The sequence below is a fragment of the Rhinolophus ferrumequinum genome, chromosome 5, assembly GCF_004115265.2.
Source record: "Rhinolophus ferrumequinum isolate MPI-CBG mRhiFer1 chromosome 5, mRhiFer1_v1.p, whole genome shotgun sequence".
NCBI lineage: Eukaryota > Metazoa > Chordata > Mammalia > Chiroptera > Rhinolophidae > Rhinolophus > Rhinolophus ferrumequinum.
Genome location: NC_046288.1, coordinates 4025497 through 4052020, shown reverse-complemented (window position 1 = coordinate 4052020; position 26524 = coordinate 4025497). Strand labels below are relative to the sequence as shown.

The following is a 26524-nucleotide window of genomic DNA, read 5'->3' as shown; positions in this document are numbered from 1 at the left end:
ATTGATGAGTGTTCACTAAATCGAAGTCTCCAAACCAAAAACTTAAAAGTTGCAAAATAAATAAACTTCCAGTTTCTCTGCATTATGATTATTTGCATGTTATTTATATACATGGAGACAGAGGAAGGAGGAACTCAAGGGATTGTGTCACTGTATCACCCCTTCTTGTTCTTCAAAATGTCAATAATTTCCAGGGCTGCTTTTTTTTTTTTTCTTTTTAAACCAAGGCACACAGATTCACATTTTAATAGAGATTTTAGTTCCTTACAAAAAGGGGGTTATTTATGATTCAGAAGCACTTCCATATCACTATGATAGGACATTATCAGAGACTTCTATTCCTTTTATCCTCATCCACCTATATTTTTCTCTTTCTTTTCTTTTTTTTATGTTTAAAGAAGTTAGGTTCTAAGTAGCTAGAGGTGGCACTTGAGAAAAACATATCTGGTCACTCTGTAGAAACAGTTCTTAGAAAAGTAGTTGAAAACTCATCTAGCCACTATCAATCAGTTTACTCTGGAAGCTTTCACATACATTGACAATGTCATTTAAAACCAAGTCTTACTAATCAGATAGGCTACTTTTCAAGGAATTTCCCCAATTAAATCTCTTAGTAGGGAATTTTCATCTCATAGGAACTGCCTAATTCAGCACACTCATTCCCACACAATCTTTTTCCTTATCAAATGTTAGAATTGGTCTTCACCTATAAACCTGGAACCTGATTTGAAATGTGTCCTTATGCATCCCCTTTGAATTTATAAAATTACTCTTCTCATTTCTCATTGTCTGGTGGCTCTTATTTATAGGGTGACCATATAACCTATTATCAATATCAGGATGTACTTTTGAGAATAAAAAGAGGTGCTATTAATAATTATGCTTGGACAACGGACAAACTGGGACTATCTTGGGCATAGTGGGACACAACGTCACCCTGCTTATTTAAAAATGATCTGGTATGGATTGTGCTAGAATGTGCCAGTCAATGGCCAACACCTAGAAACATTTGGCCTTAGGTATACACTTCTCACAATGCAGGTGTTCATCCTTTGTTCTTGCCCTCTGACGATTACTGCACTTGAAAACTGATTTATAAACCACCGTGTACTAAAATATTTGCCCATACAAGTTTATACTATTTAGGGTTGTTTCCACTCTCAAAGACTGAAAAGCCTCCAATTTATCATGAGATGATTTGTGGCTAACTGGACAGGATAATACTTGAAAGGCTAAGTATCAAGAGTGCTCAATCTACAAGAGAAAGACAGCTATCCACTCCTAAAGCCTACACTGACTCACTCTCATTTCAAATCCTGTATCCTACCATCATGAGATTAATACAACCTACTAGATCGAAAAATCAGTAAGTAAAATGTGACCCCACTGTCTGAAAGAGATCATCAGGTTTCTCGAGAAGGCTTTTGCCACTTTTGTACCTAAATATTAGTAGTTCCTTTCATTTATGTAAACCTACCCTTTAATTAGAAATAGGGATTAAATACTGATTGAAATGAACCTGAGCATCCAATAAAGTCTTTGCTGGTGAGCAACTTTGAAATTTTACTTTGGAAAACAGTAGGTGAATAAAGATAGATTTTGAAGAGTACATAGCAGTATGGTGCCAAAACTAATGAAAAGGCCAAGGTTAATGATTTGACATGACTTATAAGATGGCAGAGGACAATTTATAATAATTGGGAGACAGTGTAAAGTATGATTTGTCTTAAATTCAAGGTACTAATAAATGTTCTAGTATGATATAATCTAGCAATGAGACTTGCACTAATCGTACTTACTAGGATTTCCTGTTTAGCCTGGTTAAGACTGACCAATCCTTGTTTGGAGTGTTCAGAAATTTCAGTTAGCTAACTGTTCATTAATAATTTAAAATCACAAGTAGAGTCGTACTCCTGACCAAACTGCTTTTCTTAGAGAACATGTTTCTTTAATATCTCTTTTCCTAAAAGGTCATGACTTCTGTACATAAATGCTACTCACACTTCAGTTTAGCCAAATGTTCTGGCCTGTTCCCAAGGGAGCAAAAGGACCCATTTATTCATTTATCAAACATTAGCTGAGCCCCTATTATGTGTCCTGGTACAGTGTTTGACATTGAGATTAAAAAGATGATTAAACTATCCCTAAATTAATTTAGAGTTAGAGTACAAATGTAAACTTCAAAATTTTTTAAATTTTTAAAAAATTTATGCTCATCACCGTTGCCATACAATACTAGTTTCATATGTACCAAACAACATAGTGATTAGATAACCAAGTGATCACCCCCATAAGTCTATTACACCACGTATAGTTATTACATTATTGACTATATTCCCTATGCTGTACTTTATATCCTGCGGCTATTTTGTTTTTCAATTATAGTTGATACCCAATATTATTTTACATTAGTTTCGGGTGTACAGCATAGTGAGTAGACATTTATATAATTTGTGATCTCCCCAGTAAGTCTAGTGCCCACCTGACACTATAGTTTTTACATCATTGACAATATTCCCCATCCTGTACTTTACATCCCTGTGACTATTTTGTAACTACCAATTTGTACTTCTTAATTCCTTCACATTTTTCACCCAGCCCCCAACCCCCCTCCCATATGGTAATCATCAGTTTGTTCTCTGTATCTATGAGACTGTTTTGTTCGTTTATTTTGTTCTTTAGATTCCACATATAAATGATGTCACGTGGTATTTGTCTTTCTCAGTCTGACTTCTTTCACTTAGCACAATATCCTCTAGATCCATCCATGTTGTTGATGTTCATAATGTTCTTGTGGCAAATATTGCCTCCTCACATCACATACAGTGAAGAAAATTCTGGGAAATATAATACAAATCAAGCATGGATCAATTACGCTTTAGCTTTTGAACTATAGTCTCCTATGCTGAGATCAGGCCAATTCTGATTAATTTTGAACAGTGATACAACCAATACTTTTAAAATCAAGAATGTTGAGATTTGGTGGTAACTTTACCACTGGGGATATTATAGCAACATCTTCTAGCCTCTTAAGTGTGGTCATCCCTGAAGTGGGAAAAGTCCAGTTCATTTCTTAGAAGTCTCCATAGATCAGGGGTGTCGAAACTTTTTTCAACGTTTTTTCACCAAGGGCCATATGCGGTAAAACACACAAACAGCTGGGCCACTCACTCGAGGTGAAGTACGTATTGCCTCACCTGGTTTATTTAAGTAAACTAAATATATTTTTGGAATTTGCTGCGGGCCAATGAACAATGGATTGGAGTGCAGCTGGCCCGTGGGCCGCAGTTTTGACACCCCTGCCATAGATTATCTGACCAATAGATTTGATTTTGCTAATGAGCAATGTGCAAATGTTCTAGAGGTGGGATTACTTTATTTTTTCTTAAGATTGGCAGCCGATGGGAATCCCAACTTCTAACCTCCCCCAAGTTAGCCACTACCTTTCTTTCAGTTCCACAAATCTCATAATTTGAGCTCTATACCCAACACGGTGCTACAGCTCACCAGGTGGAAACACACATTTTCAGCTTGCCAGTAGCATATTCTGAATTACTGGCTTTCAGTACGATGTTGGTTGGTACAGGTTTCACTCCTCTTATCAACATGTGCCCAGCCATTCTCATAATGAATGTTTCCCTTCTTTTTAAACCGTTCCTTCTCCAGGCCCCATCTCCACCTACTGAAAACAAAAACAAAAAGCGAGAATAGAAACTGTATTTTTAAAGATGAAACTTTTCCTTCTCATCCCTGTTCTCCACAAGTGGACAGCCAGATTAACAACAGCTTCTCCCCAACTCACCAGTTTTTCTCTAAAACTTTCCTCATTTCTGTCTTTCTTGGCACCCATCTCCTTCTCAAGTATTTTCTCATATACACAAGCCCAGCAAACTATCATTCCAGAAAAACAATATTGGCTTTAGCTGTCTTCCTTCCAAAAGGAAAACGTTTTGGGGCCCACAACCCTGCAGGGTGGGGGACTGTCTCCATCTGCCTGGGACTGAAGGGGCTCCGGGGACAGCCTTGGGTAAACTAGATGGTTGGTCAGACAGACATGTGACTTTGGGGAAGCAGACGCTAAGACCCGCGGAAGAGTCCAGGACCAGGTTCCCTACAGCCCATCCCGTCTCCTCTCATGGGAGGATAGTAAAGCTCGCCAGAGCATTGGTGCACACTCCAGTACCCCACCCCTTAGCAGAAAAGGAAACTGAGGCACCTCGCAGGCCTTGGCAGAGTCCCGGGCCCCTCCCTCCGCTCCCCCGCGGCCCTCCTCCCCCCCCACCGCCCTGGACCGCTCCCGCCCAGGCCAGCTCCTTTGTCTCGGGCCTGGAGCTTCCTGCCTCCTCCTCCGCCTCCACCCGCCTAAGCGCGGCTGACGCGGCCCGGGAGGAATGCGTTTCCGGAGGGAGAGGGCGGCTGAGGCAGCCTGAGGAGCCCGCTGGGCCGCGCCGAGGAGGCGGGGCCGTGGGGTCGTTTCCTGCGGGGAGGCGGCTCCGGGCCGCGAGTTCTCGCTTCCCGCCCCCAAGGGGGAGGAGCCGCCGCCACCAGCCGCGCCCGAGACCCCGGAGGCCGCGCCAGCCGGCGGGAGAGGCGGAGCGGGAGCCGCGGAGCAGTAGGCCCGAGCCGATCGCGTGGGGCCGGACGCCGCCCGGAGAAGGTAGGGACCTGGGGTGGGAGGTGCGGGCGTGCCTGTGCCGGCCTCGGGCTCCGGTGTGCGGCCGGACTTCAGGCTGCCAGCCGCGGCCTGGCCGAGACCTTTGTGCGGGACGGCGGGACCGGACCGGGTGGGCCGCTGGCGGTGATGGGGGGGCGGCGGCGGATTCCAGCACTGGGGCGCAGAGCCCACCCTGACGCCCCCTTTCCTGGTCCTCCACGCCGCACCTCCTCTTCCCCGGCGCGCGCGGCCCCAGGGCGCAGAGCCCGCCGCGCCGCGTTCCGAGGGGAGGGTCACCGGCCTGGGTGCTGTCACTTTGGGGCTAGAGGGTTGGTTGCGAAGGGCCAGGGCGCCACACCGGCCACTCAGACACTCACCATTCAGAACGACCCTCGCCTGACGCGTGGCCTGGGTGCTGCAGTTGAATGGGGGCTCCCAGGCCGATTCCACCCTCCGACTCCGAGCGTGCAGGTGAAGAAGCGAATGGCCTCAGGACTGGGCGTGTCAGGACTTTGACCGATCTTGACGGTGTCTCTTTGTCTCTGTTCTGTGGCTGGCTGCTTTTTCTTTGAGCGACATTCAACTTAGTGATTAGCCTCCATGGTAGGAAAATTGTTCATCCTTCCAACTTCCAGAAGTTGGGTGCCAGCTCTCAGCGCCTGTGGCGGGGCATGAGTGTGGGGTGGGCCCAACAAAAGTTGGCACCGCTAGAAGAAGAAGGCGCAGTGATGGCCTGTGGTATTTTTGTTTTGTTTTTTTTCACTGAATATTAATAAAAGCCGCACTGGAGTGTCGGGTCCCTCAGCGGTCAGTCACCGGAGTCTGCAGAGGCTGGAGGAAGGGCGCCCCTCCCTTCGTCTCCGTACGATTTAATTCCGGTCCTGTTCTGATACCGTTTTCTACGTGTCATTTCTCATGCTTCATAAAAACAACTTGTATTTTTAACAGTACCAGTATTTAATGCCCAAGTAATTTTTATTTTTATCGATTTTGGGCTTTTGAGTCAAAACCTAGCACTGGTTGGTGTGATAACTAGTACATTACACTCTTTCGGCTTCCATTTCCTCATCTCTAAAATGGGAACAAGAATACCTACACTAATAATAAAGGTACTAATTAATTATCATAATAACGACAGTGAGGACCATACTTAGCTCTGTGCACTTTGTGTGTATTTTCTCATTTACTCCTGGAACCGATCCAGTGAGGTAGGTGCTGTTTTATCCCCATTTTGCAAATGAAGAAACTGAGGCACAAGATGCATAAGTAATTTTCCTGTGGTCATCCTGCTAGTGAGTGGGGAAACTGGGGGGTCTAGCTGCAGAGCCCATGTGTGAATCACAGGTTTCCATCAATCAAGTATAGTTGTGAAAATCAAATGTAAAACACTTGGAGTATATGCTTAATAAAAGTTGACTCCTTTTTATCCCTTGTTGGTATATTAAAATATATATATTTTTTTATCTCAAAATATAATTGATAACATCATCGGTAAGGTTTATTTTGATCTGCATTGCACATAGATATTTAGATGTCTAGAATTACTGAGTTGTTATTTTTGGTTTTGATGGCACAGAAATCACAAATGCTAAATTAATTTTGATTAACCATCTTTCTTAAACTATATATAGCCTTTACAAGAGGTTGTACAATAGACCACTTTTAGGAATGATTAAGGAATTTTAGTTGGAAGTTACCTAGTCTACATTTGTGGACATTGAAGTCCAGAAGGGACAAGACTTACCTAAGAGGACCACTATAATCATATTCTTAAATAATTTTGGTTCTTTGATCTATATTAAATGAGTGACTGAAGATGATGAAGAGATAAATAGAAAACAAATTGGTATTTTGGTTACAGGCATTTGAGGAGAAAGCCATTTTACTTATCCTAAAATTCAGTATAAAATGAAATATGTTATTAGAATGCTAGTTTAAAAAACAGGGGATATGGTTAATACTTCTGTAAATAGAAAGCAAATAAAATCTAAATTAAGTCATCTGTGTTGACTTCACAGACCTAAAATGTGAAGGTTTTGTAATGTTGATGTTAAAGAATATTAAGTTCTGCATTGATTGTTTTCTAACCCCCCCTCAACATTCTGTACATGAGAGTCTAGAAACAATAATATTGAAAATCACTGGATTTAGTAATCTTAACAATCATGTGGCTTAACTTTCTGTTTACTGTAATCAAAATCTGCCCGAATATACTGTCACTGAATAAATATATAGTTCTGTATTGGGTCAATCAATTCCTAACTCCAGGAGCAACTCTGAGAACATCTAGTCACTTTATACAATGAAAATTACTCATATAGTTTAACATGGTGCTTGTTTTCATGGAATGCTTGCCACTTATTATCTTTATTATTTGGCTTCTTGCCAAATAAATTGTGGCTCACGACATGAGGGAATAGTATAATAATCTATCTGAAGAAACTTTTTCTTTAATATTATCTAACTGCACTGGTTTACTTTTAACTACGTTGCTAGAATAATGAGCTGAAACATCTACCTGCTAAAACTTTCAGGACTTTTGAGTTCTGAGAATTTATATTTCTGAATGTGTAAAAAGCTGAACTTATCTGATAGGATTCACATGAACCATTGTTAAATTTTAGATCTCCCCACTTTACATGGAAAGTTAGGATCTGTCAGGTTGTGGGTAGAATTTTAGAGGATTATATTGTACAAATATGTAAATATCTTGTATTAGCAGGTCTATTCTGACTGGTTATTTATTGTGGGGTTTGTCCTTTTATAATGTTGGCAGCAGTGGGAGTCTTGGGATAGGGATGGTAGGTTGACAAGGAGAAGGGTAGGGCAGAGTATATTAGTCTTCAGGGTCTTAAATGGTGGCAATATCTATACATGTAGAAAACTGAAAAAAAGGAGGTGCAGTCCATAAAAAACCCAGAACACTAGCAGCCTTAGAATATTTCAGTAGGTAGGTGGAAAAAAACATGGTATCTCTTTTTCAGGAACTGTGTGCAAAAAGGAACCAAATAATGCTTGGTAAATTTCTCATCTTTTTTTTTTTTTTTTCAAGAGTGTTTTTCCAGAACCCATCAGCTCAAAAGTCAAGTACAGCAGTTGTTTCAATCTAGTTGTGGAGGGCGGAGCTCACAGTGGCCCATGTGGGGATCGAACCTGCAAGCTTGTTAAGAACACCGCACTCTAACCAACTGAGCTAACTGGCTGTCCCTCTCATCTTTTTAAAGATGGCTAATCCTAAAACTTTTATAGAATTAAGTTTCATTTATAAAATAATATAATGTGGGTTTTCAGAAGTCAGCCCCTTTAAACTTTTATTTTTTGTTTGTGGTTTTAGAAGATAAGGTTACTATATTTAGCAATATGCTAAAGCATGTGTATATCACCTCATCATGAAATATGTGGTTTGAGCAAAAAGAAACTGTTTCAAATATCCTTACCACTTAATAGATAAACAAACATACACACCTGCGTATACCCGGGGATGCCAAAAAAAATGTATACACATTTTAAGAGATGTTATCTATGCTCAAGCAGTAGTTCGCTGTAATCAGAAGTGTCTGGATGCTGATGGTAATCACTCAGCACCTCTTGAAATTGCAGAAGTCAAACGTGACTTGTATTCATCTTTTGTTATATATTGAGTATTATAATTAATACAATTTTTTCCTGTTTTGGCACCCTCTGTATATATTTCTTATAAAACCAATCTCATTATACAGTCTTTAAAATGTAGGTTCCTAAATCCTAGGAATGTATAAATGACTCACTGGAGTGCAGGAAGAAAATATTAGACTTAACATTATATATATATTTTAAATCTCATTTTAAAGTTTAAAAATTTTATTATGATTTGTAATACCTTACTATATTGCTGTCGACATACGTGTATTTTATAAATAAAAATGCATATATTTTGGTGCATGTATGCTCAGATTTTTTCTTAGTAATAAAGGTAAGTGACCAAAAAGTTTTGGAGATCATTGGTATGTATAGGAGATGAATTGCTGGGGTATTTAGGAGGAAAAATTGATAAAATTTGGCGTCTGGGGTAAGAGAGATGAGAGAAATCCAAATGACAGGTTTCTGGTTAGGTGGTGCAATTCACTAAGGTAGGCAGTGTGACCACAAGGGGGTGGTGCTGGTTGGTTGACCAGAGGGAGTGGAAATGATGCATTTATAATGCTGATTTTTTTTTTTTTTTTAAGGTGACCATAGGACATAGGTAGAGAGATGTTTAGAGTGCATATTGGAGCTCAAAAAAACCTGTTTGGTAGATTTAGATTTGGGAATTCTTTGTCTGTAAGTGCTAGTAGAAGCTGTGGACTACAGATGAAAATATCAAAGTAGAGTGTGTTGGGTGAAAAGGGGCCAAAGAGAACCTGGGAACACTTAGCAGTCAAGGGCTGGGTGGATGAAAAGGAATCTAGAAAAGCATTTCCCTTCCCCAGTTAATTCTCTGACTTTCTCATTCCTTTGTGTGATGGTTTAGTGAATGACTTGAGTATTTGTGGGGTTTCCCTGTGATTGGCACAGATGAGGTAAAGGCAGAAAGACTTAGTCTCTTGAGACAATGAGAGAAGCAGTTTGATGTACTGAAGGCTCCTTGATTGGGAGGTGGGGAACCTGTTTTCAGTGCAAGCTCTGCCATTGAATTTCTCTGTGTCCTTTGTTTGAATACTTCACCTTTCTGGGCTTTCGTTTCTGCACCTACACCACATAAACAAGTGGTTTCTATTCTCCCTCATTCTGTGAGTGGAAGGATAGCTAGTGCTAGACCTGAGCACTGAAGAAGGCAGCTCTTCTCTTTCTCCCCTTGAACAACCATTTTCTTGTATCATCACCAGAGGGGACGAAGTACTGCGCTGAATTATTGCTTTAAGAAAACCTGCCATTGCTGACCAGCCAAAATCTATTCCTGTTCGCTCTTTGTCAGAATGTAGCTCTGTTGTACATTGCATTTTAATCTATCAGTGTAATTGAGTGCCAATTATCTGAAAAAGGCTGTGCTGAGTGGGTATAGAGCAGTAAGTTGACGTGGACCTGCTGGTGAAAATGTTGTCAAGTTGAAACAAGTTGTGTTCAATCTACGGAAACAACTAATACCAGAGAATATTTTACACAATGTACTGTACCGGATAACATTCTGTAATAGATTTTGAGGAAAAGATCAGCATTGGCTTAAGTGGTTTTGAAAGGCTTTGTAGAGGAGCTTGGAATGTATGAGCAAAGATACTAGTGACATATTCAAATGACAGTGTAGTTAGAAAGCAGAATGCAATCTGATTTAGCAAATATTGTTTGACTACTTTGTTTTTATTTACACACACACACGCAAATGAAAATTGAAGGCCTGGATTCTTGCCCTCAGCTCTAGCTTGGTGAGGTTCACAAACATGACTACAATTATTTATAATACAAGTGTTATAATAGAATTAAAACAATGCTATATCATTGAGCATCACTGAAGGTTTGTCACCTGCTGTGCTAGACACTATTCAAAAATTTGTTTTGGGACTACAAAGAAAGGAGTAGTTAATTCTGCTTGTTGGTGAAGAGATGAAGAACCAATGAAAGACTCCCCCACCCCCAAATAAGCTAAAAAGGGAGAAGAAAAATGAGTATTTTTTTGTAGGGAATATAATTTTAGTGGAGTGATGAGGAAAGTTTTTATATGAAAAATTTGCTGGTAATGTACCACTGAAGTATGCAAGTCACATGGCAGTGTATATGTTTATTGAATGAATATGTAAATAACAAGCTTTTATGCTCTATGAAATTAGGAATAGTAATTTATTAGCACTCCAGTATTTTACAGTTTATGTATTTATTTCATATTATGATTTCAGTGTTTCTCAAAAGGTGGCGGTTGGTCTGATTATTAGAGGAGGAGGAGGTTGTATTATAGTTTGAAAAAGTGCATTGAGTGTTAATATTAGGAAAACACAATAAGAAATGGATTTGTGTTTATTAAAGAAGCATTGGTTTAAAAAGATTGAGAACCATTTATTAAGTACTAGTCATTCAGGTTCTTATGTTTGGAAGCCTATGACCAGTGAATGTTTTGGAGAGTAAGAAGAAAATTCAGTAATCAAGTAAACTGTGATCTGTAGATCACTATAAAGATATCTAAGAGCTTTCACATTTATGGTCATATTTTATCCTTGCAACAGTTCTGAGGTAGATATTATTCCCAACTTATTGCTGACTAGAATGAGAAATTGACTTCTCCCTACATTTAGTTAGGTTTTAAAACACTTGTTATGCATTTAAAATACACCCAGTACTGCTTGTTCTACTCCACTACAGAGCAGGGAGGAGATGTGACAAAAGATTGGTCAAAACTTATTAAAGTTTTCATCAATAAGAATTTATTTTTTTTTTACTAGCTCCATTCACAATTATTTTTGTAAACTTGCCCCAAAGTAAAATTTCCCTACCAAAATGATTACTAAGTTCTTCCTTTCCCCTGATAGGAGACGCAACATCTGTAGACATAGCAAGTGTAAACAAAGAACAGCTCACTCATCTAGTTTGGAGAATATCATTTGCTTGATAATGTCTTATTTTTGAGTGGAAGGAGGAGCTGGGAAGAATTACGTTCAGGCAACTTTCATGCTCATTTTGGATCAGCCCTTATATTAAGGGCTTTCTGGCCTTCTGTGATCTTGCAGTTTATTTTGTGCCCCCTCACCATTTTTTTTATTTTTTATTTAATGCCTTTTTTTTGCATTCTCACATAAGGCTATCCTTTTTCAGGGATTGGTGGTGGTATGCCAGTTGTGTATTTATTGGATCATCATTGACTATCAAAATGTTTCTGATTGGCTTGACTTATTTTGAATCTGTGTGGTTTTTCTTAAGCTTGCTTTCCTGTCATGTTGATTCTGTTCCATATGTTTATGAGTTCTGTAGAGGATTTCAACGTATATTTCCTTCATTAGTTCAGTACCCTGTTCCTCTAGTTCTGTGGTCTTACTGGTTTTGATTGCTGTAAGCTCAGATCTATTTGAGATTTTCTAAATTCCTCGAAGAAAATAATGAATTCGTCTAGATTTTCTCCTATTTTTAGAGAAGATTCTTCACTTTCTTTCACTTTTGTCCTGTAGAAGTTTTTCCTAGTTGTAAGTTCCATGCCCTTCCCTCCCCACACACCCAACTTATTTATCTTCAAGGCTTTTTATTTGCCAACATGCAGTATATTCTGTACCTCTCCCTTGCACCTGTGGACTGATGATTGATTTTCCACGTTCTCATTTTTTTGGGAGAAGGTGGGTAGAGTAGTTACTAGTGATGAATTTTGTCTTCAGTCTGTTATTCTGTAAGTTTCTTCAAATATCTAGCCCTGTTATGAGCTTTTCTCAGGTTCTATAGCTTTGGAGCAGCCAAACCTTTGTTTTTGGAGCTCATTAACTTCAGGCTGATACTGCCATTAGGTAAGAAGGGGTCAGTGCTCATAAAATAAAAGGCCGTTTTTTTCCTTCTGGATGGTAGTGAATTTTAGAAAATTTTCTTTCTTTTTTTCTCTTTTTTGAAGATTTTCTAGTTAAGAATACTGTTTTATTTATCCACAGTGGGTAGAAAGAATAATACTTCAAATGAGGTATTAGTTCCATCTTTGCCTTGGAATACTTAGCCTCTTGTCTTTCTCATTCTCTAATTTTACCCCTTCTTCATCCTTTATACTAAGTTTTTGTTAATCATTAATTCTAGCTTATTAGTTGGGCCTGAAACACATCCATGGTCACCACCACACACCTCTTCCTGGAAGACAAAGGGAAAAAAACGTTGAGTTTTAATTGTTCTTTCTTCCTGGAAGGGGAAAGACGCTTTGGCCCTTGAATGAGCTCAGCCCAACTCTCCCTCTCATATTTTATGGTATAGAGATCAGTAGGATTCCTCAGAGTTCCTTCCACTTACACTGTCACATCTGATTACTCTCTGTGTGTGGGGAGAAGTGGGATGAAAGCAGAGCCTCCAGCCCCAGTCGGGCCTCAGATGACTGAAGCCCCAACTGATGGCTTGACTGCAAAGCAGCCTTGAAGAGACCCTGAGCCAGAACCACCTGGCTAAGCTGCTCCTGGATTCCTGACTCTCAGGATCTACATGATATAACAAATGTTTGTTGTTTAAGCTGCTGAGTTCGTGAGCACTTTATTATGTAATAGTAGATAACTGGAACAGAAGTGTTCTCCACAAAGGAAGGGAAATTAAGTTTCAACTGAAAGTGACAGTTGAGTCATAGGTGAGTGCCAGGAGTGCCCCTGGCTACTGTGCTCTGGCTGAGGAGAGTTCCTGTTGCTCTGGCTCAGAGAAGAGGAGGAACAAGGGGGAGTAGCGTCAGAGCTCCCCAAACCTTTCTCATAAGAAACGTACTTAATATTGAAAGTTTGGCTTTTTGAATCAGGCCTGGGTTCATATCCCAGCTTTTCACTTAATATGTCTGGTACGTGATAGATATGCAATAAATATTTGTTGACATGAATTTAATTAGTTGTATTGAATAAAAATGTGCCCCTGTGCAAAGATTTTATAGGCAGAAATCTTTTGTGGAAGACTCCTTTTTATACTACTTGGCTTTTAGGCACCTTATTTTAAAACATGAAATAAATGTAACTCACCACATTTACCTAAAGTAATTTTTCTCTGAAGTGTAATTGTTTAATTTCTACAAATGTAGTATGTATAAAGTTTCTAAAGATTTATAGCTGTAGATGTAAAAGGAAATGCCAAATGAGTTATTTGTGGATTGTTAAAAACATTAATAAATAATAAGTGTGTATTTAAAAGTTTGAACAGGACATAAAACCACACTTAACCTTGATGAATACAGATGAGTTTACAGTAGAGATTAAAACAATTAACTACAATTTTTGACAGTGGGAACAACTGCACATGTTTGTGGCTGTTAACCACTAAAATGAGATTGTCTGGGGAGATGTTTAAGACTGTTTATTGTTCAAGGAGTGAATTCTGACCCCTTAGATAAAATTGAATATAATAAAATGTGATATTAGGGTGAAATGCCTTTGTAGAAATGAGACACAAAAGCTGGGGATATGCTCATGAAATTTGACAATTAAAATAACTTTTGTTGGTCTACATTCAGTTTGAAGGCTTAAGAAATGAACTCATAGGACATTATAGGTCCTTTCTAATTCAGTCTTCTGACTCCATTCTAACCCTAGAAGGATGTTCTTTCCTTTAAAATAGTGACTAAGTTGACTAAGTAGGCCTTCAGACAGTTATAGTTTAATGAAGCAACAAGGTCACGTCACAGCTTTTGGATTCAGATGGTCTGGTTTCAATTTCACCTTGGTGACTTTGGAGAAGTTATTTAACCTCTCTGTGGTTTGGTTTCCTCATCTGTAAAGCAAAGATAATGTCATTCCAACCTCAGAGTTACTTGGAGGCAATACTTAGCTGTTATTATTTTTATCATTATTGTCATTATTATAGTCATTTGAAGGTATTGAAATAAAAGTGAGATCACTTTTTGTTGCAAATTACCATAGTTCATCAAAACTCAGCATATTGTATTATTCTTGCCTGTGCTAGGTATGTGCCTAGTCTGGCCCTCTAATGAATGAACAAATAGATCTTCCTATTTTAGAAGCCCTCAGGGGCAGCAGTCCCTGAATGAAATCAAACGGTACACAGCATTCTGATTCAAGTTCCTACCAGTAAGATGTCTTCAGGGAAGTTCCCTTAATTTTTTTAGCCTCCCCTAGGTTTGCTTCCCCTTGACAGAAGCCTCAAGTCATTCTTCCTTATTTCTATTTGCGTTAGGTATGTTATCCTTACACGGATCCTTTTTTTTTTCCTAAGGTGGTCTATGATACTAACATTCAGAAATACCTGTATGTTGTTTAATGTAGTAACAAAACACTGAGGTTTTGCTGCTTTTATTATTTTACATACAAATTGTTAGGAATCTAATTGTTAGAAAATACATTAAGTAGAATAATCCTACTTGGATATGGAACCTAAAATAAGTATCTAATTATACTTATTCATATTATAATTAGTATCTTAATTAATGTAATAATTAGCATCTGACTAAACTTTATTATTATGCAGTATCAAAGGTTGTGACAGTGCATCAAAATAAGTACCGTACGAATGACAATAATTGTCTACATAAATCTATTCTTTGCAGTTGTGTTATTTCTAACCTTTATACCTTATCCTTTCTTCCATATCTTGTGCCTCTCTTAACGTAGATCAATACAAACTTTTTTGGTTATAATTGTGATTTAAAAAAATGTAAACATGCAAGCATGGTGATTTTATTCAGTCAAGTTGTTGAACTCCAGCTATAATATGTATTAATGATGATAACAAGTAGTACTTAGGTGGTGCTTCCAATGTGCTAGAAGGTGTTTTATCAACTTATTTAAACTTCACCTGTAAAGTAAATACTGTGGCCTCAGTTTTAAAGATGAGGAAACTGAGGCACAGATTACATAGCTTGCTGGTATCACCTGCCTATTTAGTGATCGATCAGAAAGTTGAATCCAGGCATCTGGCTCCACAGTCTGTGCTCTTAAATCTGTGCCAGGCATTATACAGCGGTGGGCACAACACATTGCTTGTCCTTCTTAAGCTTAACTGGTTTTTTTGGAGACCTCAGAATATCTCAATTATCTTTAGCCTATTTATTATTAAGATACTGTGCTAGATAAAGGGGACACGAAGAAACGACTTCTAGATGACAATTCATAAGGCACGTCAACTGCACACAGCTAGAGTAGATGGGTAAGAGTTACGTATGTCTTAAATACAAAATCTTTTAAGCGAAAATTGTTTATATTTGTTTAAATACATGTATGTGTCTATATGTGAATCACCTGGCTTAATTCCCCTCTCCGATTCTTCTCATCATTAGGGGGCCTCAAACGTGTATGCAGATGATACTTCTCACACTCTGATCTAGCAGTTTCCTCGACCCTTTCAGTTCCAGTGGCGTTTGAGTTCTGTGTTAGAAACCTCTTCAGTCCTTTTCACTTCCTCTTGGCCTCCCCTCGCATTCCCGCCCGGGACTTACTCTGGCTGACTGCATCTTGCCTCAAGTGCCTCTGTCATTACAACCCCTGGGACTTCTCCAGTAAGTCCTCTTGTCTGGGGTGTGACCGCTGTAGTTCTTGGAAGTGTAGGGGAGTTAACACCCCTTGGGACAAACTTTTACCTGTGGGCACTGGAATTGATAAAACATAGCTGGCACGTTGACCTTCCTAGGGACAGACTTTCTATGCACTTCTCCAAAAGTCCCAGCAAGAGCAAGCCCCCAGGCACCCACTATGGTAAAGCAAGTATCCTGGGATCAGCTTTTTTCTCTTTTTCTTGGTTCACCTCTCTTGGGGTCACCTTCCCAATACACTGCCTGCCTGGACTTCTGTGCTTGTCTCGGGCTGTGCTGTGGAGAAGAACTCTGGCTACAGTACCCATATCTATATCCTCCCTTAGACCTTTTGACCCAGGACTACCTGCTTCTGACATTTTATTTTTTTTTAATTTTTTTTTTTTAAAGATTTTATTGGGGAAGGGGAACGGGACTTTATTGGGGAACAGTGTGTACTTCCAGGCCTTTTTTCCAAGTCAATTGTTGTCCTCTCAATCTTGGTTGTGGAGGGTGCCGTTCAGCTTCAAGTTGTTGTCCTTTCACTCTTAGTTGTGGAGGGCGCAGCTCAGCTCCAGGTCCAGTTGCCGTTTTCTAGTTGCAGGGGGTGCAGCCCACCATCCCTTGCGGGAGTCGAGGAATCGGGACTCGAGGAATCGAACCGGCAACCTTGTGGTTGAGAGCCCACTGGCCCATGTGGGAATCGAACCGGCAGCCTTCGGAGTTAGGAGCATGGAGCTCTAATCGCCTGAGCCACCGGACCGGCCCTGCTTCTGACATTTTAAACCCACTGGCTTACTTCCCAGTGTTTCCCCTGTGTTTAGGGGAGCCCTTTGCTCTCGCCTGCTCCGGGTGGTCTCTAGTCCTTTGACTTGGTCTTCTCTGTTGGTAACATTTTGTCAGCACAGCTTCTTGGTGTATCTTGCCTCTCCTGCACTTGCTCTGTAAATCAGTGGATTAATGCAGTGATTTCAGATTGGCATCTGAGGATCCATAGGGGGTAGTCTCAGTGATTGGAGCATTGCTACCAGATTTTTAAAAATAATTTTGTGCTAATAGTTATAATAATGAACAACCAACATCTGGATTATAACAGTAATTATTTCAGTGCCTATATTTATATTTGCTTGTATGTGTAAATTAATTTTGGCTCACAATGGTATAAGAGCCAGGAGCATGAGACATTTTATATCTAGCTTTAAGTTGGCTTGTATATACTTAAATGAATTGAAAATTGTTATCACTAGGGTATCCACAGTCGCTGTTTCTGTTAAAAGGGGATCTGCACGTTCACTAATCTGAGAAACTCTGTTTTCCTAAGCTTCTGAGTGATGTTGGAGAAAATGTCATATAGTTGAATAGAGTTAGCAAAAATATTTGCACATTGCCTTTGTGCCACGTACTTTTAGATGCTACAAGTGAATACGACACACCAAGGCCCTGTCTTCTTGGAGCCTAGAGCCCATCAGGGAAGACAGGTATTAACAGGTAGTTTCAAGTGAAATGAGTGTTACAAATGTGCCTTTATAAATTAGGATGGGCCCTCAGCATTGCTCTATAATCCTGTTCCACCTTCCTAATTTTCTTCAACCCCTACCCCACCTTCCTATTTCAGAAAACCCGTAGGCTGTCATGTGTGAATGCTCTCAGCTTCTCTTGCCCTGACTTGCAGAAAAGATGCTGCACCCCTTGTGCCCTGGATGCCATCCTTCTCTGCTCCAAGGAGGCCTGGCTCCATCTGGGACTTTTACTATCTCTTTCCTGTGTCTTCACCTCTTAAGTCTGCCCTCAGTTCTCTTTCTAAGAATTCTTCTCTTCACAATTGCACCCATCTTCCTAATTTCATGTGCTGCAGTGACAGCTTCCTGGTATGTGTGTCTAACCCTGAGGTGTGTCTCCTGAGATCCAGACCCCCATGTCTTAATTTACCAGTCGGAATCTTCCTAGATTCATACTGGCATTTCACAGTCCACATTTCCCCCCCAACTTCATTCTGTTTCTGTCTTCTTTATTTGAAAGTGATGATTCTTTCTGTCACCCTTATCTAAGCAACCATCAGAACCTACTGTGGCTACCTCCTAATCGCTAGTTTGTTTTCTTGTCCTTTGTTATTATGCATTCAGGCGTTTGTCACCTTATTTGAACCTTGGCACTGAATTTTGTACATGTCTTGTGGCTCCCTATCAAGCCACGCATCCTCTACCCACTAATTTTTTGCCATGTATACGAGTATGTTGTCATGTTACTACTGTGTCCCGATTTTTTTCCGTTTCCTTGTTATATGGAGAATAGAATCTAAACTCAGCATGGCATTGAAGGCTCTGTGTAACCTAACTCTTCCTCCCTTGCTGGTCTTGGTTTCTGTTTTTTTCTAACTTATAATTTAAGCCTCAGAAATACTTGAGTACTTTAAGATTCTTTTTGGCCTTTATGATATTTTAAGATTTTAATGTAATTTATACTTATTGTAGAAAATTACAGGGATAAAATAATCATTCTCTCACTGACCAGATTTAACTAGAAATACCATATAAATATATTTTTTTCTAGCCTTTTCCCTTTAACGGTAGAAAGAGTAAGACAGTTCCATTTGGGGGGGATTAGTCACTGAAACATACATGTTTAGAAATAAGATTGAAAAGAAGTAATTATAATTCTTCTCAGGACTCCATGGCTTTGCATGTGCAAACCTTTTTGCCTGGAATATTTCTCTCCATTTGCCAACCCGTTTCCTACTTGTCTGCAGTTCTAGCTGAAACATTGCCACCTTCATGAAGCCTCTGAACTTGCTCAGGCAGATTTTAGTGTCCTCAGTGCATTTTGTCTCCATTATAGAAACCATCACAGCATACTGTAATTAATTATTTGTATTTTTGTCTTTGAACTGAAAATTCCTTGAAATACCTTGGTATCTTCAGATAGGGCACAAAAACCTAACACAGTTGGCTGAGGAAGAACTTACAGAGAAACGAATGAAGTCCAGGGGAAGAGTGTTTCAGGAAAGAATGGTGAAATGTGTTGAATGTTGCTTTGTGCAAATTCTGTGGGTGGTATACTGCTGCATCTCCCCAAGTTTTGCAGGCAGTCAAAGAATTTTTGAATGAATGGATGCAGAGGATAAGTTAAGGCCTGGAAAGTTTTCTTTCGCAAGAGCAGTTTCACAGGCATGGTGGCAAGTGGACACCAATTATCGCAGGATGCGGAGGGAGTAGGAGGCTACAACATGGAGACCTGTGTAGATGACTGTTTCTAGACCTTTGATTATGAAGAGAAGACAAAAGATAGGATTAGGACAACACCTGCAGGTATCTCTCCTGGTTGGCCCCTCATATAAACTGTTCCATGTGCAGTGGTATTGGTAGAAATCTCCTTAGGGCACCTTTTCCACCGTAAGAACTGCTGGAGTATGTAAAAATCCTTCAGCTCCCAAGGTTGTGGTTTTTAGGCCTGGGATGGGCACCGGTCATACCCTAGACCACATTTTGGAAAGTGCTGCCTTTGAAGTCCAGGAAGCTGTTGGTGTGTCCTCTTACCCCCACGCGTGCAAGAGGAGATCCCGTACCTTTAAAGACTGTCAGGAGGGAGTGGGTAAGGGAGGCTGTTGAGTCTTCTCTGCCACTTCCTCTTCACTGTCTGTCTATGCTGCTGACTTTCCTGGTGGCCACTTCTAACCACACTCCTTTCCAAGCCTTGATGTCCTCATAGCTCTTCTTTATTCTCAGTTGGTGTCTTTTTCTGTCTCTTGTGGCTTCTCTGTTTCCGACAGAAAGCCTGGCCTTTTACAGGCGTCAGCAGCCAATGACAGTGCCTCTGTTTCTGCCAGTACACTGACCGGTCACAGGAGAGCTGACATCTGTCCTTGAGCTGTTCCCAGCTGGTGTCCTTGTTCACTCAGCTGTTCTTCAACATGAAAGCCTTGGTTTGCCTGCTTCTGGTGTTGGAGCTCTTCCAGAGGCTTGAGGGTTTCAGAAGGCTGATCTTTGGCTTGTCAAAGTTTCTAGAAGGAACGGACGATGGCATTTAAAGTCATAGTTTAAAGCTATGTAACTTAAGAATGTTAAGAAATATTTTCTGTTACCTAATAACTTTATCATTGCGGTGATTCTCTGAATTGTGTAGTATTGTAAGAGGTTTCTTAAGGAAGTCTAATGGTCCTTAAAGCAGCCTGAGTAGTAAGCATCCTGAGGAAACACGCACCGGTCCATATATGGCCTTCGTGCACAACCGGCCCTGATGCTCCATTCTTCATAGTCATGCATTTCCTCTGGAGACTTAACGTTCCAGGTCCTTTTACTCATGGCTTTGGAATTGATAACACTATTTGAACTGCTTAGAATTACGGTCCACGTGGATTTATTACACCTTTCAGGCAGGCCTTAAAAGGTGAACTGTTAGGCATTTCACACTTCTGTGTGTGGCAGCTTTTGCTGGTCTTTTGGATGCAATCACAAGATATGTAAACAAAACTGGAAGCTCCTGGCATAACAGAACTTGCTGGTTGGTCTGAGCACAGTGGCAAAGTGGATGACTATACAAGTTATTCTTACCATATTTTTCTGGGAAGCCACCAGAGGAAGGTGAACAGCATTTAACAGCAGAAGACAATCAAGTATCCCAGGGTGCTCTGAGACAATTTTGAAGCACTCTCTCTGAGCTACAGGAATTGCATCCTGGAATGTGAGCTCATGAAGATGGAGATTTTTAAAAGAAATGTTTTTTCTAAATGAAGGAAATTTACCGAGAAAAAAATTCCACAGTTATCCTCACTTAATTGTTTTTTATTAAGAAAGCCAAAAGAAGAAAAAAATAAACCCATTGTCTTTATATTATGCTTATAACTCTTTGTCATCTTCAGATCTCTTTGGTTACTTTATATACTGTTATTTTTACATACCTGTCATCTTAATGTGTACTTTGCATCCCAAATTATTCTATAAACCTTTTGATGTTACTTATCTTTTTATTATGACTGTAATAGGTCCATCAGGTTGATGCAGTTAGCCATTTCCCTGTTATTGGGTAGAGGATGTTTGCATTTTTACCTATTGTAAATATACTAGAGTTCTATACTGAACGTGTATGTGCATGTGTGTATTTCTTTATTTTTAATTTTTTAATTATTATAAATTATTAATTTTTGAATTATTTCCTTAAAATGAATTTCCAGTAGCTAGTTTACTAAGCCAGAGGATAGAAACATTTTTTATGGTTTTTGATATATGTTCTTAAATTATTTCCCCCCAAATTGTACTAGTTCATAGAGCCATATTTGGTTTCTCTCAGCCTTCTGCAGTTTTTTTGGGTTAAAAACCTTTTCTTTTTGCTTGCTAACCTTATATTGCTTTAATTTCTATTTATTTGATAGCTAGTAAAGCTAACCTTTCTTTTTGGGTCTATATTTGGTTTTCTTCCTTCCTTCTTTTCTTCCTTCCTTCCTTCCTTTCCTTTCCTTTCTGTATTTGGGAGAGGCAGATATTTATACATAATTATTAGACTGGCTGTTAGTCCAAGAGCAGTAAGTAGTTAAGGGATAGAGTCAGTGACCTGTGGCTGTAGCCATCTTTGATCAACTCTGGAAAGGTATAGATTAATAATCTGAAACCTTTGACTCACAGAAAATAGCTACATATTAATGGCTGCAGTTGGGGTATTCTGCTCAATATACAGAATATTACTTAATTTTTCTTTACATATTGTGGAAGATACTCAAGCCTCTTTTAGGTCTTCTTATGCCCCTCCTCCGCCTTGCCCCCCACACATACACTTTTTTGGTCTAGTTTGTAGATCTTGAAATTATAGGGAATTGAACTGAATTAAAAAAGAGGAATAATTACAGGAGAGCAAACTCAAGCATTGAGTCAGGGCCTCGTACAGGATATTGGTCTTAGCCCGAAGAGAAGTAAAAACTATTGAAAAGTTGTAAGGAGATGATGCAATCTGGATTTTGACAAGTTCACTCAAACTAACATTCAGTATTGATGTAACTGACGCATCTGGTTCTGCCTGTTTGGCCCCCTGGGAGTCAGGAGATACTAGAGATAGACATTCCATGGGACAAGACTGTTAATAGCTTTTATGGCTTTACGTAATACTTGACTCTGTTACTCTTTTTTGAAGCACTGTTAATTAGATGTTAAAATATATTTGATTTGGAGAAAAGCAAGACTGGATTCTGGGGAGCTGTTATGGAAGTTATTTTAGTTAATGTAGGTGAAAGATGGGGTAACTCTGGAGGAAAGGTAGATGACCGGTGTGGAGAAGGGCTGGAGAAGAAATGGCTTGAGAGGTATTATGTTTATAAAGTCAGCAAGATAACGTGAGTGGGAATGTTTTATATTGAATGTATTTTCTTATTTTATTTTTTTGTTATAATGTTGTACGTTTTATATTTCAGATGAATTTACAACTGATTTTCTGGATTGGACTGATCAGTTCAATTTGCTATGTATTTGGCCAAGCAGGTAAAAAAAAAAAAAAACTTCCTAGTTGTCTTTTCATGTCAGTATCTTGTATTGGTTTTTGACCAGTTAGATCCTGAGCACGCTCCTCCTTCTGAAAGCTCTGCAGGAGCCCCATCCCACTCAGAGTAAAGCGCAAGGTCCTTACAGTGTCCTGTAAGGCCCTTCATCACGCGCCCCTTACCTCTGCCACCCAGGAGGCTGATAGGCAGGCAGGTTGGCCAGTGAAATGCTAAAATACAGGATAAAATACATTACAGAAAGCCCTTTTGGGAATGTAATAGAGCGTTTGAGCGTAGAGAAATCAAAGACATGTAATATACTTAAAAGAAAGTACAGTAAAAGTGTAGAATGGTAGATTATGAACTAGCTACCCATTACTGTCTGAAAACATGAAACCAGGAACAATTGTCTTTCTAGATGTTCCTGCTCTTTGATCAAAAAGTCTTACAAAATGTTGTTCATTAGATGAGGAATGAAAAAATAAAGGCGAAAATGTATTTGTCTTCTAAACCATGGTGCATCCACATCTGAAGTAATGGAATGTGCGGTTCTATTCTCCAAATCTCAAAAAAATACACTGTATAGAACAATTATTTGATCTCAGGACAAGAAGGACTCACTACATAGAAAAATAAAGAAACCATAAAGGAAATATTGATAAATTTCAATTACATAAAACCAACATAAATACTCCAAAATATCTGTATGTCAAAATACCATCAACAATGAGAAACTAAACAAAGGTTTAATTTTACTAGTATCCTGTTTCCCCGAAAATAAGACCTAGCCAGACAATCAGCTCTAATGCATCTTTTGGAGCAAAAATTACTTATTATATAAGACCGGGTCTTATAGTAAAATTAGAGCTGATGTGTGAACTGTGCACACATGCAATTGAAAACAAATTTGTCCAACATTAAATAAAGTATAATATGAAATATGTAATTATTAAATGCCATATTTTTGAAGAATTTTAATGAAACACTTAGGATAAAGTATAAAAAGTAGTATACAAAATGCGTATCCTCAATTTCATTTAAATGTCTGTGTATATACATGCTTCCTGTTTTTTGATCTGCATAAAAAAAAAAAGACTGGAAAGAAATATATAAAATTGTTAATAGTAGTTATCTCAGCAGATTATGGTGATTTTTACTTTCGTCTTTCATGTATTTTCTAATTTTCTATAATGAGCATAATCAGAAAAGACACATTGGAGACATTCCATATCAGCACTTACCACATGAAAGACATGCTGATACTTAAGTAGATTCAAATAAATGTAAGACTTACTTTGAACATAGAGGCTGAAAAATCATGGGATTGTAGATTGGATGAATGTGGACTTTTCAAGTATTAAACATAATGAAAATGAAGGGAAAACTGCTGAAGATTCTTATGGGTGTGGTAGTATGAGTTAAATAAAAAGAAATAATACTTTACCTAGTTATAAGAAAACTGACAATTATGACCATCCAACATGATAGATCCTAAAATTATGCCTCTGAAAAAAAGGATAAATGTATGTATAATTAACGGTACCTAGTCTTCGCTATAGAAGACAGGAAAGATAACTATATCTTTTTATGGCCTTGTGTCAAGGTGACTCAAAATCACCTCCCTTTGGGGTAGGTCTGGATCAGCTTAGTGACAAGATTCATAGAATCTATATTTAATGTTCATATATATTACATTGTTTGTCCTCATGATCCTCATTTTTCATTTTTTTCTCTCTTAAACTGCAAGTAAAGTGGTCTATTTTTTTTTTCTCCTGGCAGATGAAAATAGATGTTTAAAAGCAAATGCCAAATCATGTGGAGAATGTATACAAGCAGGGCCAAATTGTGGATGGTGTACAAATTCAGTAAGTAAGATTGCACACAGCCTTTCTATTTATTCCCTAGTCGTTTAGTGTTGCACAAAACTATATCCTTGGGAGGTGCTCAATACGAATTTTCATTTAAGTCCGTGTTCATTGGATAAGCATCAACTCTGTATAATACTGTGCGATGGTCTAGAACTGTGCTGTTCAACACAGAATTGCTGTAAGCCTCAAATAAATACCAAAGTTTGAAGACTTAATAGTTAAAACAATTGTTAATAATACTGTTAAAATTAATTTCCCATATATGTTTTATTTGTTTTAGTGTAGCTGCTAGACAATTTGTGCTCATCTTTGTGGAACATATTATATTTCTATTGGACAGCTTCTCCCAAAGCCCTATCCATTTAATTTGACTGTTTTAGATTTTTCCCTTCTTTTGATGGGAGAGGTATAATTAACCTTCCTAATTATATTTGAGTTAAACTAATATAGAATTGATTTCCATCCTAATAAAAGCCTAATTAAGGTTAGGGTTTAAATTTTATTTACTTTTTTCATCTCTAACATGGTACCTTCCACAAAGCTTAAATTTTATTTACTTTTTTCATCTCTAACATGGTACCTTCCACAAAGCTTACTAAATGTTGAATGGATGAATGAATGAGAACAGGAGGTAAAGGGAAGTCATTTTGAAGATACATAATTTATGTAGAGAGTGAATAATGTTAGAAAGTCAAAAGCTTACTTGTTTTTACTCAGGCATTTGACCCCACATTTCAAGAGCCTATTGTGTAGGCAAAACTGATCAAATGTCATTTGACTACATGAAAGACAAAATGAGAGGTTTTTGTTACTTGCTTTGTTATTTCAAAATTTTTCTAATGGCAAAATTTTGGAATACTTTCTATTCTAAAAATAGTATTCTGGAGTTAAATTGCAGACAATGGACGAACTAGGGAGTGCTGTGAGGTTGGCTCAGGATAGGCTTACTTAAATCAACTCTTGGTTTTTATATCTGGAAAATGAGCATGGTAATGCCTGCTTAATGTTGTTCCAAGAATTGGAATTGATTGAACTTAATGCAGTTTCACTTAGAAAGTTCTAAATGAGTGGTAGCTGCTATTATCAACAACATCTATCTGATGAGGGTTATAGTTTATCTGGGGTTGAGGGTTATCCTAGCCAAACTATTCTTTAAATAGTTTCACCTTTGATCTTTGTGGCATAATTCTTAAATTATTAAAGGCTGTTTTGGAATACGTTTAGTGAAATTTTACTTGCACATTACGATTATAAAGTTTCCTGGATTGGCTAATACTTGGAAAGTAATAATGCACTAGGCTCCTGTATTTTAGGTTTGATGATACATAAAAGCAGTGTAGCTTTGAACCATCTGACCCATGGCATTGCCTTCTAGTGGTTTCTCTAATTTCATAAAGGCTGTCCTTTAAGGTTATGTTTCCTTTTAAAAATAACTGAGCAAAACCATTATGTATTCTTTGTATTTAAGTATTTTCATTCACTATATACAGCACCATCAAATTGGTAGATGATAAACAAATATATAAAAGTAAACATAAAGTGACCCCAAATCAAAGGCATTCTCTCATTTTCCCAATGTCAAGGTTAAAAAAAAATTGGACCAACTACATATAAAATTTTTAGGGATATATGTGAAATAGTCAAATGTCTATTATAATAATTGATTTAGTTATATGTACGTATTTTTAAATGATACACACATACATGTATGCATAGTCATTATTTTTTTTCTCCTACTCTCATTTCATGAAAAACTTTTATTCATAATCCTTACATACATCTTAAAAGTGGTGTTTTTGCTTTCCGTAAGGTGTTTTTTCGATCATCTGAGAAAATTTTATAGCCACCTAAGTTGTTTAAGGTATAACACATTTTGAAATTGTGTTGCTACTGGAAATTTTATTCCAAGCCACAAGTGCCATTTAGGTACCATTAGGACCTTTTTTATTTTTAAAATTCACCCTATGGAAATATTCATGACCCTTATCATATAATCATTATTGTACTGTTTTTAAAAATACATTTTATAAGGCTTGTTTACAGTAATAGCCAATACTTGAAATTTTTTCAAACTTCCAGGAATAGTAAATCTGTGCCAAACTTCTTGGTCTTTTTAAAAATAGCATCATTAATGAAGATGCTTTTAGGATAACATGTTTTCCGTAAACATTGAGTTTTTAAAGATATTGTGATGGAGAATGCTACATAATATGAGAAGCTTTTAAGGAGTTTTCTAAGGGAAATTTTGGGAAAAAAATATCTGCCTGACATTTGGGTCTATACATTATTAGTGGCTGTTAACCATGCTGAATGAGTGATTTCACTGAAGAAGTTTCTTTGATTAGATACTCTGAATTTGAAGGTGGGACAGTTGAAATGTACACTTAGATCAGTTGTAAGTACTCCTAAAATAATAAGTTACTCGT

At 38.3% G+C, this 26524-nt stretch overlaps 1 protein-coding gene and 1 long non-coding RNA gene across 2 annotated transcripts in view; one reads left to right on the top strand and one right to left on the bottom strand.

Annotated features, from left to right (window-relative positions):
- Window positions 1-2661: 2661 nt before the first annotated feature.
- Window positions 2662-5341, bottom strand: LOC117022298 (uncharacterized). Its single transcript, XR_004423019.1, has 3 exons — window positions 5032-5341; window positions 3508-3682; window positions 2662-2837 (listed from the first exon to the last, which is right to left on the bottom strand). It is a non-coding gene; the product is annotated as an uncharacterized LOC117022298 (long non-coding RNA).
- ITGB1 (integrin subunit beta 1) overlaps window positions 4427-26524 on the top strand; it is a 44065-nt gene continuing 21967 nt past the window's right edge. The window contains 3 exon segments of the mRNA XM_033106286.1: window positions 4427-4657; window positions 22165-22231; window positions 24010-24095. Coding sequence (XP_032962177.1) covers window positions 22165-22231; window positions 24010-24095 — 153 coding nt within the window. The 5' untranslated portion in view covers window positions 4427-4657.